Source organism: Rhipicephalus sanguineus, unplaced genomic scaffold (genome assembly GCF_013339695.2).
Source record: "Rhipicephalus sanguineus isolate Rsan-2018 unplaced genomic scaffold, BIME_Rsan_1.4 Seq480, whole genome shotgun sequence".
NCBI classification, from domain to species: domain Eukaryota; kingdom Metazoa; phylum Arthropoda; class Arachnida; order Ixodida; family Ixodidae; genus Rhipicephalus; species Rhipicephalus sanguineus.
The window spans coordinates 103,891-121,396 of record NW_023615345.1 but is presented as its reverse complement, the minus strand read 5'-3'; the positions used below and the strand labels follow the sequence as shown (position 1 = coordinate 121,396).

Here is a 17,506-nt window from a genome sequence, read left to right as displayed (position 1 = left end):
AGTTTGGCTAGAATTGGTTCACGAAATTTGTTTCTCAGTGCGAAATTTGTTTCAGTTTGTGCAAAGCTGTGTGTATGCACCACTGCACTTGTGGGAACTTTTGCAGTTAATGCATATCTTGACACTTGCATGCTGCCATAAAGTACACGACTGTTGCACAGTAGCATTCTGTTAATGTTCTGTGTAGAAACCTTGGCAGTTTCTCATTGTGCATATGATGCATTCTTTAATAGGGGCCCTGTGTTTTCGTCTGCCTTCTGTAGCACTGGAGCAAGTGTAGTGTTGAATACTGAGATGAATGCAAAAAGGATCATCAAAATTGGTGCATGGGAACTGAAGTTATTAAATAAGTCTTCAAATTTCAAGACACCAGCAGATGAGAAAAAGACGTTCTCTTTTGCATTTCATTCTGCTGTTGACGTCAGTGGCTGGTTCCAATCACTGCGCGCCTGTTAAAGAGACATACTGGAAGTCTCGCCTCATAGTGGCCATTGCGCAGCGCATCTAGCATCATTTTCTAGTTGTTTTCAGAATTTGATAGTATTTAAAAAGAGAAATGCTTTTGTACCTGAAGAAGCATTTTCAGCTCACAATAGTGTGGCCTTGCTAGTACTATATGAGCACTGCATGCAACTTGTTGTGCCAAGCCAGTCAAAACGCTTAGGCATTGTCACTACCACGTGATGAAAGGTCAATAAAATTGGAAAGAACTTTGCTTTCGGCATTGCCACTTGCGCAACGATATCGGTGCATTCCAGAATAGGAGAAGTGATGAAAATGACATGTTTAATTTGGGTCGCAGGGTCCCATAGGTATACATGTTCAAGGACAGCTTCACCTTTGAACAGCACGGTATCAGCTCAGTGCTTAAGCTTATTGGTTTTCTTTTAGGTTGTTTATTCAGTCATTGACTAAGCACTAGCAAAACTTGTATCCTGGCACCTTATATCATCATTTATTTACCCTTAAAGGCCCTTTTCAGGGTATTACATTAGGGGGGGGGGGACAAAAGCATCAATAACAGCATGGTCATTATTACATAAGGGGGGACAAGCGCATCAATAACAGCGTGATCATTGTTATGCAATGCTAGGAAATAAAAAATATATATATATATAGTTGTGCATGCAGGGTGTTTTTTTTTAGACATACAGATTTTTTTATGAAAATTCACTGACAGTAAGCCTTTTGCCATTTTCGCACACGAACTCTATGTCGAGGTGGAAAATTTTGCCGCAGTTGAAATGACAGTGTTGCCACTAATTAAGAAAAACTCGTTAATTAACTGTTTAATTATTGACTTGAGGGCAGGTGTTTATATTAGAAAGTTGTAGCACGTGCCAATTTATGGCACACCCATTTTTTTAGAAATAATGAAAGTTCCATGTAGTTTGCGATATTCATCATCGAATTTCAAGGGTGAAATCGAAACTGATCGCGCCCGGTGTGCACAAAGTGCGGCAGAACACCGGGACGACACGTGACAAGGAAGTGACGAAATTCGAATGAAGACACGTAGGAGCAGATACTGGCCAGAAAAATCAGCAAGCATTCTGAAATACACAAGTAGACAGCTTAGTGTTTGTGTGTGATGGGTGGTGCTTATGTGTTTCTTTCTTAAACTATAAAGAGGCACGAATAACTATTTTGCATGTCTGCAAGAATAAACGCCGAAGTGCCAGCCCATGAGTTTTATGTTTACCAGACAAAGAAAAGGTTGAATCGCGGTTTTCTTGTGCACAGTTCGAAAGAAACGGATAAGCACCAAACACTACGCACGAAAATAAGGCAATGCGCGGGCACAAGTACGATGACTTGCAGCTTTTCCACAAAACATAGGCCGCGACGCACTCTTTCAAATTTCTTGCTCCCTTTGACTAGCAGTTCCGGTCTGATTAACATAGCGTCGCGCTTCGTGCGGCTTTGCGCGATCAGTTTCGATTTCGCCCGGAATTCCATCGATAATATCTTGCACTACGTTCAATTTTGGGATTTATAAAAAATAGTATGGCATGGTGGGCACAACTACAACTTTCTAATATAAACCCTGCCTCAAGTCAATAATTAAAAAGTTAATCAACGAGTTTTTGTTAATTATGGTATAGTGTTCATTTTAACTGCGCAAAGTTTTTTCCCCTCGACGTGGAGTGCGTGTGCGAAAACGACAAGACCGTTACTGTCATAGGTTTTATTAAAATCTGTATGTCAAAAAACGCCCTGTATACCTATGTAACCCATCACAGTGCTCACTAATTGAACAACACAATTTAGGCTAGGTAATGCACATAGTTTTGTTTCCACCTATCTTCAGATCGTGTCATATAGGCATAGTTTTAAACCGCAAACACCTTACGAGCTACATTAATGTAGTGCCCGGATTTACGCAGACACGGTTATCCACAATTGCCATACCAGGGCTGCACACACTGCTTTAAAATTCATGCAGTGCGATTTAAGATACCCGGAACTATATTTCAATGCAGATATACAATATACTACCTCAATTATTGTATCCTATAGATACTTTCCCTTCTTATCTTGACATACTTTGGTGCATTCGCAAGTTCCTTATTGTAGATATATAATTACAGCAAATCCTTGCACAAAGACGTTTGCTTGAAACTTTATCCACTGGCTACCATGAAATTTCTGTTAGTATCTTAAAAGTTTTCTTTCTTGCTCAATTATATATCATTATTATTTTTAGTAGTAGTATTTATTTTCATTCTGAACAACTTATCGGGGTGCTTTTGGCTGGCTTAACATGATACACCTTATACACTGCACTGTCAGTAGTGGTCAATTCCACAAAAGATCAAAAAAGGTGCATACTTGAGTTTCCGCTTTTCCTGTAATTTTGTATGCTGTGCACTATTCTGCACAGCACGAAATCGCAGTTCGTTTTCAAATAAAAATTTTTTTCAACCAGGAAAATTCGACAAGTGTCGCCGGTTGACGACGACCATCTTTACGAAGAGTCGTTTTCCGTAAATTTCGCAACCTGCTGGCAGCTACTTTAACCTTATCTAAATATGCTTTCTTTTAGCGGAAGTAGAAGTAAAGAGGAATAGCTCTTATCATTTCATGGAATTCTGAGCAATTTATATTTTTAAAAATTCACGAAAAACACTGCTTTTTGAAAAGCATCAAATTTGGAACGGCTATGGCTACTCTGTGAACATCTTCGCTTGTTCATATTTGCAGTATGAATAGGCCTTTATGTAATAATGAACCTCTGCATTTGTATGTCTAAAATTTTCAAAGTAATAAATTTCATGCTCGAAACTCAAAAAGACAAAAGTGATCCTCAATTCAAAAATCTAAATAAAAAAACCCCAATCTCAATTTTGTTCAAAGTGCCCCCAAATGTTCTCAAGGACCTGCAGATGAATTATGAAAATACATGTTGCATCATTTTTATGAGAACAAAAGAGAAAATGTCAAACATTGTGTTTCCAGAGCGGGTGGCTACTGCTAAAGGACATCTCTATAACAAGAAAATACATCAACACCACGTCTTTTTTCTTCTCTGAGCTTCGCTGAACAACAGTAATTCTATTGTCGGAAAGTGGGAACTGTTTTGTTAAGAAAAGATCGTTCAATTGAATGCATTTGCGACATCACTTATATACTCAGGGCCCACGGACTTTTCATTCCTCTGGATAATTTTTTATTGAATGCGATTACTATATAAAAGCAACGAAGCTAAACGCGAATTTGTGAGCTGAGTCGATCATATGCTTTAAGAATGTGAGAAATCGCAAATGGTGACAGTGGTACGCGGTACCAGCAGTGCAACTAAGCGCAGCGCCACACATGGTTTGCCAGGCTTTGTCGCTCTGCACGAGAAATGCTGGGGTGTCGATTGCGTTGGTTACACTACATTTTCACCGCTCGTTCTCCCCCCCGTCTCTGAATCCGCACCGTGAGAATTGTGGGCAGATCGAGTGGCCGCGCTACCGCCTTCGTGTAAACGTAGTAGCATGCGTTAGGCGGCTGTGCAAGGGCAGCGCGATAGACGCCACTGAAGCCGACGACAGCAATGAGCCGGCTGTGCCAGTCAGCCAAACCACCTGAGATGAAGTTAAGCATCCATAGTGCTTCACTTGGTGCTATCCACTGCCCTACGCTCTGAAGGTGGCTATGGGTAGGCGTTATAGCCATGACCGAGTTTTTTGTACGGACTACCTCATGGTGCACAAAAAGAAAATTCCGCTGCAGCAGAATTTCGTTGTGTAGAAGGATCTAGTCTCTTTTGCGGAGGGTCATGAAGCAGGATGCGTGCTCATTCAAGAAGGAGACCAGATCGCCAGCACTGCTTCAAGAGATACAAGGACATGCAAAGCAAAGCAGATGCATGCAAACAAAACGTGTTTTGTCCGTGGTCAGAACTGCTGCCACCAATCTTCACGTAAACGATTCTTTTAAAACTCTGGCATTGATCACATAAGGTCTGACAACGTGCATATTTGGGCAGCAAAAACCAAACCTTTTGGCGACCGCTCTGCAGAAATTCATTTCCATTCATGAAGAGTCTTGCCTTTTATACCCACCTCTCAATTCTGGCACGACAACATCATAACAACCATGGAGGGAATAACATTCTTTAGCATGCAGATATGATTATACTCAACTGAACTAGGTGAAAGAAAAGGAGGCTACAACTGAAAGTGCCTACTGTGGACTGAGGGACTGAGGGACTGGAGTAACGTTAACTAGACTGCGATGCAGAATACCGTCACTAAATTTTTATTTACACAGGCCTGGTTTCGTTCCTTCCCCTAACTGTAATTATTGTAATCAAGCAGAAACAATAGAGCACTACTTCACAGAATGTCGAAGATACCAAAATATAAGGCAAAGATTTCTAAAACCTCCTTTTCAAAAACTTGGCCTTGAGCTTTCCACATCGGCATTACTCTCCCTGGGGGCGTCGGCACTAGGGCAATGCAACAGGAGCATATATGATGCCATATTCATTTATATTAAAGAAACAAAGAGACTGCCATGTTAATATTATAAGTAGAAATATATCATTTCATTCCCTTACTTAAATTTCTGTAATTGCTTATTATTTAATTATATTATAACAATCGTTTAATTAACATTTCATTTAAAAAAAAAGGAAAAAAATCAAAATTGCCCGAACATTTTTTTTTTCTTTACTATAAATTATCTTTTTCGCATATTCCTTTTATTTTATTTTTTCACAAAGTACCGCCGCACGCTTCGTGGCCGAACCCCCGTAGTGGGTTGAGCTATTCCCCTAAGGAACCAACCAACCAACCAACTGAGGGATGTCTAATACGGGGGTGGAGTAGCAAACCACGCAAGTGCGTTTAATTGGAACGATCTTTTTCTTACAAAACAGTTCCCACTTTCCGACAATAGATCAATACTGTTGTTTAGCAAAGGTCAGAAGAAAGAAGACGTGTTACTGTATTTCTTGCTACTAGAGATGTCCTTGACGCAGCAGCCACCACGCTGTGGAAACACAATGTTTGACATTTTCTGCTTTTGTTCTATTGAAAATGATGCAACATGTTTTTTCATAATATCATTCTGCAGTTTGCGAACATTTTGGGGGACTTTGAACAAAATTGAGATTGGGGTTTTTTTATTATAGATTTTGAATCGAGGAGCACTTTTGTCTCTTTCGTGTTTCGAGCATGAAAATTTACTACTTTGAAATTATTAGAGAAATACAAATCCAGAGGTTCGTTATTCACATAAAGGCCTATTCATACTGGAAATTTCAACAAGCTAAGATGTTCACAGAAGTAGCCATAGCGTCCCAAATTTGACTGATTTTCAAAAACGCAGCGTTTTTCGTGAATTTTAAAAACTACATAATTTGCCAGAATTCTATGAAATGTAAGAGCTATTTCCTCTTTACTTCGATCCGCTAAAAAGAAAGATATTTGTAATATATAGCTTCAGTAGCTGCCAGCATGGTTGCGAATTTATGAAAACGCACTCTTCGTAAAATGGTCGTCATCAACCGGTGACGCTTGCAGAATTTTCCTGTGTTGAAAAAAATTTTATTTGAAACGAACTGCGATTTCGTGCTGTGCGGTCATATGCGCACAACATACAAATTATCAGGAAATCGAAACAGGAAGTATACACCATTTTTTTATCCTGTCATGGAATCGACCATAGTGGTTTTTGCTTGTCACTTTGTTTTTAATTGATGGATTTTTCTGCTGTGCTTGCTGGCCAGCTAGCGGGTTATCATCTATTTGTTACAAGAACGTCAGTCAAGAAGCCTCCGCACGTGCACACCACTTACTTTTATTGAGACGTGCGAGAGTGCCACCACGTGACTCTGCTCCACCAACCGGGACTTGCATACCTCATCGTTTGCCCTCGCTGGAGGGCTCTGGCGGATTGATGAAAGAATGTCACTGTGTCACTGCCTTTAGTTTTATTCAGGGTGACTTAGTGGTAGCAGTGACATGAGAAGCCAGAGTGTGGGAACAAAATGTTCTTCGCTTCGCTTTTAGTTTCATTCTACTGCAAAAAGTTCCGTCTGTTTCTCTTTCCGAACAAAAAAAAAGTGTTCCGTACCGTTCGTAGCGGTTTTTATTGTGAAAAAAAATGTGAAGTTAAAGGGACACTAAAAGCAAATATTAAGTCGACGTTGATTGTTGCAATAAACGTTGCAGAAACCTCGTAGTGCTGTTTCGTGCCAAGGAAATGCTTATTTAAAAGAAATCATGTTTTAGTGGTCCGCATGGCGTTAGCGCACTTCAAATCACCCGCCTGAACGGACTTTCTGACGTAGCAGTTGCCGTGCCCAACGTTGCTGCCTTTACTGCCCGGCCGCCGAAGGCTACGGTTTCTTGCGCAACAGCGGCCATCAACCTTGCCAAGAACGCAGCCACGGGCCACTCCGAAACTGTATAGCTCACTGTAACGGAGCTTAGCTGGCGAGCAGCAGCAGAAGTAGAGTATCGACAGGGCGAAAATAGTGAGAGCCAAGCACCACGCAGCCAGTAACACGATACCGAAACTACCACTGAGACGCGCAGCTCGGCGAAAACTGAACTTTTGAACCACTCGCGCACCGTTCCCCATGGTACACCAAGAGGTTCTTTTTTCCATGAACCAAACAGAAACAAACAAGCAGCATTTTATTCAGTCTTGTGATGCACGGAAGGTTCTTTTTTATTGCAACTAGTTCGATTGGTTATTGTACTCTGGACTCTTTGACGTCATCGGGATCATTTCAAAATGTCCACTCGTGGCGCACATCGTGTCCTACATTTACCTTAATTTCTCGATGTACTACAGCACTGCTGTTGATATTATTGACGTTTTAGACGTTACTCATACATTTGACCTTTCACTCTGACATAAATTGTTACTTGCCTTTAGTGTCCCTTTAAGTAACAATAAAAACGTGATTTGTGGTATCGCTACTGCGCCTCCTCTTAAATGTGGGACAAGGGGTAAAAACACATTCTTCTACATTTTTAAGAGGAGTGCAAGCAACTGTATCATGAATTCCTACACTAGCACAACCTAAGTTACCCTCCTGAGTTATGGTATTTAATTTTCTTAGAAAGTGAATTATGAATTTTTTTAGCAGTCTCAATCCTTATGTCAAGGGAGTGAGCATGATCTCGGAAGCAGCCGTCATCGAGTGTACCTCTGATATGCGAGACCGCTGGTGTGATAAAACAAACTTCAGCAGCCAGAATGACCTCACCCCGCTGGCTTGTGTGACCAGGCGCGTAAAATTCCACTTGCGTTAATAAAACATCTCTGCTGCCACTCTTTCGTTTTTTCGCAAAGTTTCAACACATCTTTCCTTTAGGATTCCTTCCTGAGATACGTGCTAATACTGTCCCCTGAGATATGCATTATTGCTCATGTTGCATAACAGCGTTTGTTCCATATTGCCAAGCTTTCCCGTGAACTGAAAACCAATAAGAATATTTTGGTTTTACTCCGAAACGAAATAATAGATAACATTTCGGTTACGTTTTCGTTCCAGTCAAAAATATAGTTTTTTTTTATTTTTGTTTTCATTTCGTTCCGACACACTGTGAGAAGCACAGTTCAGCCAGCGTTTTTTCACATGGTGCCAACCGCTATAGCAGTATCTTGAATCTTAGATATTGATACATTATGTCATGTATCGGAAATACAGATACTCATATAGGTCTTGCCAGATATGTCATTATACAGATACATAATACCCAAAGAGTATCTAAGATACATGTATCTTTGATACTGCCCAGCACTGGTGCATATCAGTGTTATACTAATGATCCATGAGCACTGTATGCAATGTTGCCCACTGGCTGTACACTTTATACCTAGTGTATGTGCTTGTGTAGTGAGCTTTCATAGCTTCTGTGCGGCCAGAAACATGAGTGGTTGCTTTGTGAAAACCCCTTGTAGTTTTTAGTTTGCAAGCTTGTGCATGACTTAAAGGGACCGACAACTCATTTTTCTCAACCCATTTTTTTTACGGCGCGACAGAAAGCTCAGCCTTCGCAGGGTTGTAGCTGCAGTAGTTAATCCCAAAAGCACGTAGTTATTTTACAAGCAGTATTTTTTATCTGAAAGGCTTTAAACACGGACGTACCTTTCCTCAGCAACGCTGAGAATTGATAGCGATGCTGCCAGCCCTTCTCGCGATTTGTGAAAGCTATTGTTGTTCTGCTTTCGCAGGAGTTCCTGTAACTATGCTTAACCACCTTTATTTAGAGCTTTTCAACTATTTTTGAAAACAACAAGCTGTGGAAATGAGATGATGTGCCATGGCATTATACACCTTCCCTGTATTTTGTAACGCGTTGTGTGCACATGCGTCCAAGGTTGCCTGCGCCTGGTCATGGGTGGCTTGTCCCGGCGTCGTTACTCTCTCGATGCACGAGCCAACCCAAGTCATCGAAAACGTCACTACGCATATGCACGGCCGTGCCAAGTAGCAGCGCGCGTCATTTCTGAGATGAAGTGCAGGTAGCAAAACTATGTCGCTTCAAAATCTTAGCGACCTGGAAACTGCGTGCACGGTTGCATGAGCACGCTGAAAAATTGCTCAAGGACGTGCTGGCGAGCATGGAATCATTACGTCACGCGAAGGCAGCGCCACTGTAATGCAGGCTACTAACGCAGGCGTATATGTACATTTTTATGGAGTAATACCTTTTAATATAAAGAAACAAACAATATTTCAATCCTAACAAAAAAAAAATCATCAAACGTGTACAGCAGTCAACGGTTGCATGGTCGGGTACATCGGATCGTTCATGTTTTTGCCGCCAGAGCCGCCACAGGTCATTTGTTGCGACTTTCAGTTAAGAAATAAAAAGTATAAATCACCTTTCACGAAAAAAAACTGGGTTGGTTTGAGTCAATGCGACGGGACAATCTTTCCATCAGTGAAGTCATTTCATTTCATGTTTTGCGCAGTTGTCGGTCCCTTTAACATTCAAGCCTGCATCTAAGGATGATAAGTTGATCTGTTGCGTGTGCTAGTGGTGAACCAGGTTCTAGCTGCTCTGCTTCATTATTATCTGCCAGCAGGGACAAATGTGGTAGCCAATGAAACTAAATTGAGAAGATTCCAAAGTTCTTGCACATGGCAGCAAGCCTGCTAGTAGTGTGCATATTCTTGCAGAAATTGTGTTGGTAATGTAACTGAAGGATGGAGCATGTATTTCACTTTCGATTAATAGGTGCGCCCATTCTGGTTATGCAAGGTGACTTGTATAGACAGTTCGTCATTGTTAAACACATTGGCACTAGATTCACAAACCTCACAAATGCCAGGCACATCTGTGTGCAGGCAGTGTTGTGTTTCTGTATGAATGGCCCTACATGGCAGTAGTAGCATGCCCTCAGCCCGTGTCCTCTCACCTAGCACAACATGGTAGTGTTGTGTCACCTTCCTACAATTTATGCGTATGCACATTAGAAAGCAGTGGTGCGATCTTGTCCCGCGTTCCAAAGTAAGCACGAGGCGTGGCGTTACATACAGCCGCACGCGATTGGTCAATGAGGGGCTGTGATGTCTGTCGCGGTTCACATTGGCCATTCGCGTGCGGCCTGGATGTAATGCCACGCCTCTGTGCTTATTTGGAATGTCGTACAAGATCGCACCACAGGGCATATTTTCTATATTGTGAACTTGTTGCACTTAAAGTGTTGCATGTGATGGCTTTTCAAGAAGGCTTTACATATAACTCCTGATGTCAGCTTTGTCTAAACGTTTTTCTTTCTTTTTTGTCTGTTTGGGAAAGCAGTTCTTCCATTTATTGTTAAAAAAACAGGAAACAATGTCATTACAACATCCTTATTCAAATAGCAGAAAGCTTGTTTTTCAAACGATTTATTAACAGCACAAAATAACTTAAACTGCAGTACACTTCAATTACTTCTTTCTTCAGTTGTTTTGATGTAAGTTTCAGAAAATGCCTGGCAGTCTATGTGTTAGCATTCTCTTTTTCTGCCCCAACCTAGCTAATGTATGCCGTATGTGAAGCTTTCCTTTTTATTTGACATCATCCTGGCAAATACCTAGTAGTGATGCATTCATTACATGCAGAGTGTGATAGAAGTTACAGCCATCTTATCAGCCATCACTCTTTGGCTCTTTCCATCCTTAAATCCTGGTGCAATGGTGCAACCGAAAGTGAAACAAAGATCAAAAAAGTAAACTCAGTGTTCGCTGTATACTCTTTATGCATTTGTTGCCTTGCTGTGATTCCTTTGCATCAGAAATGAGTCCATAACAGCTAGCAAAAGCATGCAGACCATCTGTCCATCTCATCATTATAAGAATACCGTGAAATTGCTGTCAATTCTGTAGCTTTAAGTAGTATAAAAATGGTTATCTGCTGCTTTGTCAGGCTGGATGCCTAGTGTCATTTGAACATCTACAAACTGTGCATGCACCAGCAGTTTGGCCTGATTGTTAAAGTGGTTGAAGGTGTTCAAAATGTGGCTCAGTGGTTGCAGTTATAGGCAATAGACTGCTAGCAGAAATCTCTTCTCAGCCTTTCTGCTTTTCATAAAGTGTAAGCAGTATATTGTGCCAGCTTCAACTAGTGACTTCATTAAAGCGAAGCTTTCTTTAGGTATTCTACAGGGGGGGTTTGCTTGGTGGCAGTTATCTGGTGCCCCTTAAGCACAGCACAACTAGTTCACATGTAAGTGTGGCATTGCTAAAGCGCAGTGCACACAATGCATACAGATAAAGCCAAGCATGGATGCATCAATCACACAAAGCAAGGCATTAACATGGAAATTTTTACAGGCAATCTTGTGGTATACATGTGAGTGGTGGTGAGACACCTCAGGTGCCTAGACATTCTTCCAAGGAAGCAGAAATCTAAAAGATACCATTTGTACTATGCAGCAAACAGTGTCAGTCATCAGTGTCTGGAAAGAATGTGCAAATGCCTTAAAAGCTTGTGTTTTCACAATTTGGACACAGGGTTTGGTCCTGTTCAAATTTTTTACCAAATGAACACTCTGATCTCATGCTGCACGTTGCAATATGACCTTCTTATTATGCTGTACCTGTATGTACACTTCAATTTTTTTTTTTTGCCTTGTTCCCCTGGTTGTCACCTTCTATCGTCGCCCTTTTTTTTAAATCCCTTTGAGGATTAATTTTGTTCGCGAAATGCGTCCCAAAAATTGTATTTTTTTATGGCCGAATTAAATTCTTCAGACGACTCTATTTAAGAAAAAAAATTGTCTAAAATTTTTTGGGGTTGACCGTAAAGCGACAAAAATCATTTCGGTTGTTACACACACATGGTTATTCGTGAGTAACAGCAAGATAATTTCTAAAAAAAAAACTATACGACTGTTAAAAAATTATGCGTTGAAATGAACGTCTGTGCAGTTCACAGACGGACTAAAATAAGTGTACGAAAAGGCCAACTCTGGCGATTTTTCGAGGTCCATGGATCTCAATAAAATTCGCTGGGTACGTTCCTTACACGTTCCCGTTATTTATGCCAAATTACATGCTGGAGACATACGCAGATTCATTGCAAATTAATTTTATTGATTGCCCCGACTCTCCCCACCTCGCTTCCCAGAATTATTGGCAACATTGTGTGCATGACGTCATTTTGAAAGCGGAAGTGACGTAACCGAGGGGCCCCTAGAGCGTCTGCTATCCGCAAGGCAACAATCGCGTGTGTTTGGCGAGCGCTTCGTTGGCTGGGCGTGTGAATTTCAGTTCCTTGTGGTAATGCGTGCGATGGGTGGCAAGTGGTGTTGCGTTGTGGGCTGCACACGATTCCCCGTTGTCAGTCACGAAACACTCGCACCTAACGATTACCCTGCGTCTCTATATTAGATTGTTTTAGCTAGCAATGCCGATTTACTGCACGGAAAGTACGGTAATACCGTACCGGCTCAAGAATGCACATGCGTAAACATCACCGAAACCACCGAAACACGTTCCGTAATATATACAGGGTGCACCGTGACCGGGCCTATCGGTATACGGTGAGCTGCGCATCGTGCAAAACAACGTAACCTATACATAACTTGCAACTACGTCACACCGCGGAACTCTGGGATACGATTCCGCGACATGCGCCGCCATTACCGAGCACAATGGCAGCAGACGAAACTGACTCAAGCTGTGCGGCTCTCGCATTTCCCGTCAACGCTGCACATCGCAACGGCGATTTGTGCGATATTTGGCTGCTGCACGGGAAAGTGTAAATCAATAAAAAAAAACATGAGGCGGGGACGTACTGTTCGCCAAACGTGATCACAAACCCGTGCGACCGCACGAAAGAGCTGTCCGAGAAGCGGAGCACATATATGCGCGCGTAAAAGGAAGGACCTCGACGTTGCACAACGTTTGTGTGTCACTTCATAACAGGCAAGTTACGCTTCCGAATCTCCTCACCTTTTCGCCGAGTGTATCACCGCGGAATTATGCGCGAGGTCAATTTTTGTCGAAACATGAAGCACCGAATTGAACACAGCGATCGCGCCTTGGTTTTCGGGAGGCCCTCTTAGCTGTTCGGTGAAACGAACCCCGACTGGGCGCCAAACCTGCTATTGGGCCATAGTTTTATGCAGCAATCAGCGACGAAATCTGTGTAGTTTGAGCGCCGCAAAATGCAGGCATGAAGAGCGCCGCTGCGTGCGAAGTTGTTTCAACCAATACGTGCGACACCACTGACGACACTGCAGGCAGCATAATGTCCTGAACGACTCTCGTTCGTCATAAGCGCAAGGCAAACGATCAAAAGACACGCACTACGCCGAACGATCCGCGCACGAACGTAAACACAGCGCGGTCACTGAGACGTATGTGCTCGGTGATGGCGGACGGAAGACAGGAACTGACGTCACTTGCAAGTTATGTATTAACGTTGGTGCGAAAGGTGGCTCATACTTGGCTTATATTAAGTTCCGTCGGCCGTACCAACGCGATGTTGAATGAACGCCCCCTATTGCCAAACTTATGCACTCTTCCCATAGCAATATTAAGAAGTTTTAGTTAGTCTGCGAACTTCTCAGCAATAGCATTTTACCCGATCACGGCCCCACAAACTTGAGCTACCTGGACAGGTGGTGCCACCTGGCGGTGGAATGTGCAACCAGGCAAGCAAAGAGCTAAACAGGTGTGTTCCACTTCATCGAAGAGGAATGGCCATTTTAGTTGGCCTCCAAATGCGTCGGAATCGCAGCTGCCATTTTCCGACAGCTCTGCTTGTGCACGTGACACGGTCAGTCACACAAGATTTCCGACGGAGTCACCTTTCAACTGAGCGTCTGCTCTTCGCCGCTTTCGCAGCTTTGATACTACGCGCTGGCGGGACCGGCATGCCTTGCATGATTTCCGGTTTTGTCCCCACTTATACGTCACGCGAAAACAGTATGCTCGGTTGGGTTTCGGTTTTCGGTGTTGCGCTTTTTTGCTTATTTAAAATTATTCTCCAATTTGCCGAGTATTTCCGCTGTCGGGCCCGTGACAGGAGCGTCTCAGGAACATAAAAGCACCATTACTTTGACATAGCCAAAAAATCGCCGGGGGAGAAAAGCCACTTTTGATCCAGTCAGCATCGTCTCCCTGCGCACGCTTTTGAGATGTCATTCACTCACCAACATCTGAGTCTTGAACGCGTAAGTAACTCCTCGTATGATGGGCTGACATTTACTGAATGAGATTCTGATTCGGCAGTCCGAATCGCCGCCACTTGTGGCAAAGAAACCGGCGCGCACTTCCATAGCGAAAGCAAACAGCGTGGGTGAGTGCACTGTAGAAAACTGTGTAGTTGTGAGCGCGTCCCGAAAGCGAAAAGTCCGAAATCTATAATAATTCTTCGTCTTATTGCCAACGAGACGGAAGCGGTTTTTGTGAGTCTCCGGAAGAGGAAACGCAACCACAGCGGCATCGTTTGTGTCAGCGCTTGCACGGAAACAGGCGTAATCGTGTACCGGGGAGCAATAAACGAGAGAGTAACAAATCGGTCACCTTTTGAAAGATTTTAAAACAGAAGGCTATCAGTTTTGCAGGTGCAAAAGCAGGAAGAACGAAACCGAAACAAGCCGGCGCACTGCTTTAGTAAAGCATTGAAAAAAAAAACGGAGAGACATCGGTGCAAGGAAAAAATTCCACGTATTCCCGCAGTGGGACAGCACATGCCAAGCAAGAGAAATGATTAAAAAACGCGCCCATTTTAAACATACAGGCATGGCGTACGTGTACATCTTTGACCGTCTTGTTGCTTTTAGCAGTTGATGCCATGTACGTCTTTGACCCTCAGAGGGTTCATTCTTTTCGCTGTGCTTACCGTAAAATCCTGAGCAAGCCCCCCCCCCCTTCTTTTTTTCGGGAGATTTCAATATGTGCCGCCTTCTCCCCTCCCACTATTTTCACTGTTTCATTCACTGTTTTTATACGCCCGAAGAGGGCGAATGAAAACAGTGAATGCATGTGTATTCAATAAAGCATTTCATTGGAAGCATGGGTAGGCATTCTTTATTCTTAGCAGCTCTTCCGCCGCCATCTTGAATTTTGATCCATGACCGAGCAAGGGCCCCCCTTCCAAATCTTGTCGGAGTATCCTTCACCGTAGGGGGGCCGCTTACTCAGGATTTTACGGTAGTAGCAGGCTGAAAAGGTTAGAACACACCAAACTCGACCCATCATTTGCACTTTCTTGACCATAATTTTTTTTTTACAGAGGAAGCATGTGTGACATGTTTGGTTCAATCACTTGATCAACATCGCGCATCCTTAGTGGCAGAGTTATCATCGATGTCATTCTATTTTATTTCGAAGGCCTTTCCCAGTGATATCCGCTTATGTGAGCAATTTCATGTTATGCCTGCCAATTGCCTAATCTCATCACACTAGCTAGTCTGCTTCCGTGTTTAACTTTCCTTGGCACTCATTCTGTTACTCTTAATTTCTCAGATCGCTTTATGCTCAGTGATAGTGTATAGTTTGTCTTAGTACATAGGGCATCATATAACATGCTGATAGGTTAGCTTGCTCTTTTTTTTTAACCCGAAAGTGTTTTATGCCGTGGTCCACCACGGCTCCACTGACGTATTTCCGTCACGGATATGACGTAAAATATAGACACTAGCAGATGGCAAAGAAAAAACTAGAAGAAAAAGTTCGAACTTACGACCCCTCGCTCCGCAGCGCGCGGCGCGAAACGTTTCGGCCACAGACGGCACTAAAGGCGAGCTATTTATATACACAATTTGCCGGTGGCGGTACTCGGAGATCGGTGGTATGTCATCAGCGTGTTTTCGTTATCTCTAGCGAGATGGCGCGAAGGGCTCGAAAGAGGGCGCGCTTAAAGGTCGGCGCCCCACGCGTTGCGATGATCGCGTGCGCTTATCTCGCGATGGCGGTAGTTTGTACGTCTTGTGCCCTCACCGCAAGTTTGCGTTGAGAGCACGAAGGTCACTTCGCTCACTGCAGCGGCCGCTTTTGCGAAAGGAGCACGCTGCTCATAGAAATAAGTTACAAACTCTGACAGTTGCTCGTCCTGTGTATGTTCGTTCCGTGCGTCCTTTCTGCTTGAGCAGCGCGTTGCAAGTTTCGAGCTGCTTGCCGTTCTTCCCGTGACATTACAATTTGTTGCTATAGCATTCATTCCTTCGCTCTTGGGGCGAAAGAATGCACAACTATCGTTCAACTACGTTTGTGAAGACACGTTTCACTTTCGTGCTATGCCGATTCCTATGACAGAGGGATCAGCCATGTTTTTCTTCCATAGCCACTCAAGTACATGCATTTTCCTGTTGCTTCTTACTTGCTAGAGCTTCAAACTCAAATGCAATGCATAAGTTCATGAGGCTGGACTACTGACTGCCAGTATGTTTGCTGACACAGGAATGCATTGACCGTGTACAAGCCCTGCTGGCGGATGAAACCCTGGTGGGTGTCATCGACGATCGAGGAAAGTTCATCTACATAACACGGCAAGAACTCGAGGAGGTGGCACATTTCATAAGGCAGAGAGGACGAGTGTCAATCAGTGAGCTGGTTGACAGCAGCAATTCACTCATCAACCTGACACCAGCAGCGTGACCCTTGTACTAGAGATTTTTATACATTCTTATAAAGACACAAGTGATATAATTTACTGCGTTGTTTGTGTTGTGTTACTACTATGTCAATTGATGAAAATGGATGGAAGGATTTTGGACCTAGTTTTTACACTGATACTTTAATTGGAATGAGTAGCAATGAAGAGATGCTCATCGCAATGGATGGGGTTAAGTATTCTGCATTTAATTATATGTATACGGGTGCGCGTATTGCGCATTTTTGATACGATTCCGTTTTCCTGCGCCAAGCTGCGCAAAAAGCATAAAAACCGCAAAAATTGAACTGCTCCAGAATAGCCTCAAAAGCAAGAATTTTGATGCCCACGTGAGCTTCAGTGGGGGAAAAAAGACCGAGTTGACATGATTTTCCAAGCAGCGCCAGGAATACCAGGAAAATAAGACGTTCGCAGAACACACAGACGCGCCCAAGCGTGTTTCTTCTATGCGCCTTTGTAATGGAGGCTCCCATGGCGCCGCTATAATCTCTGGACTGGTGTAAATATGCGTCACCCCGCAAAAATGTGTTGCCGTGCCCCGAGCGTGCTGCCTCTACTCGTTAGGCTGTGAGTTCTGGCGCTACTGTCGCTTAGCGAAAACTACCTAGTGGCATGCGTAGCGAGGTTGACTATCGGGTTCTTTGTTGTGCGTAGCGTGTTCCTCCGGTCGCTGCGGTTTTCGTTCCGACGCTGCTGCGTGTGGTCACATACGCACGCGTTTGCCGTGAGCGAGTACCTTGTTGCGTCAACGCGGCGTCAACTAGCTTCCTGCATGCAACGCATCAAGGAATTATACCCAGCCGAAAACAGACGAACACAGGAAACGGTGAAGGAGACAGGAAAGCGGCTAGAGCTTGTCTTGCCATACTTGAACTCTTGAACTCTGCCATATTGTTGGCCCTAGCCGCTTTCCTGTGTCCATCACCGTTTCCTGTGTT

At 43.3% G+C, this 17,506-nt stretch overlaps 1 protein-coding gene across 1 annotated transcript in view; it reads left to right on the top strand.

The window, feature by feature from the left end:
• LOC119377489 (DDRGK domain-containing protein 1-like) overlaps positions 1-16,605 on the top strand; it is a 37,035-nt gene extending 20,430 nt beyond the window's left edge. The window contains exon 6 of the mRNA XM_049411595.1: positions 16,355-16,605. Within this exon, the coding sequence (XP_049267552.1) occupies positions 16,355-16,552 (198 nt within the window). The 3' untranslated portion in view covers positions 16,553-16,605. The remainder of the gene's footprint in view (positions 1-16,354) is intronic.
• Positions 16,606-17,506: the final 901 nt, after the last annotated feature.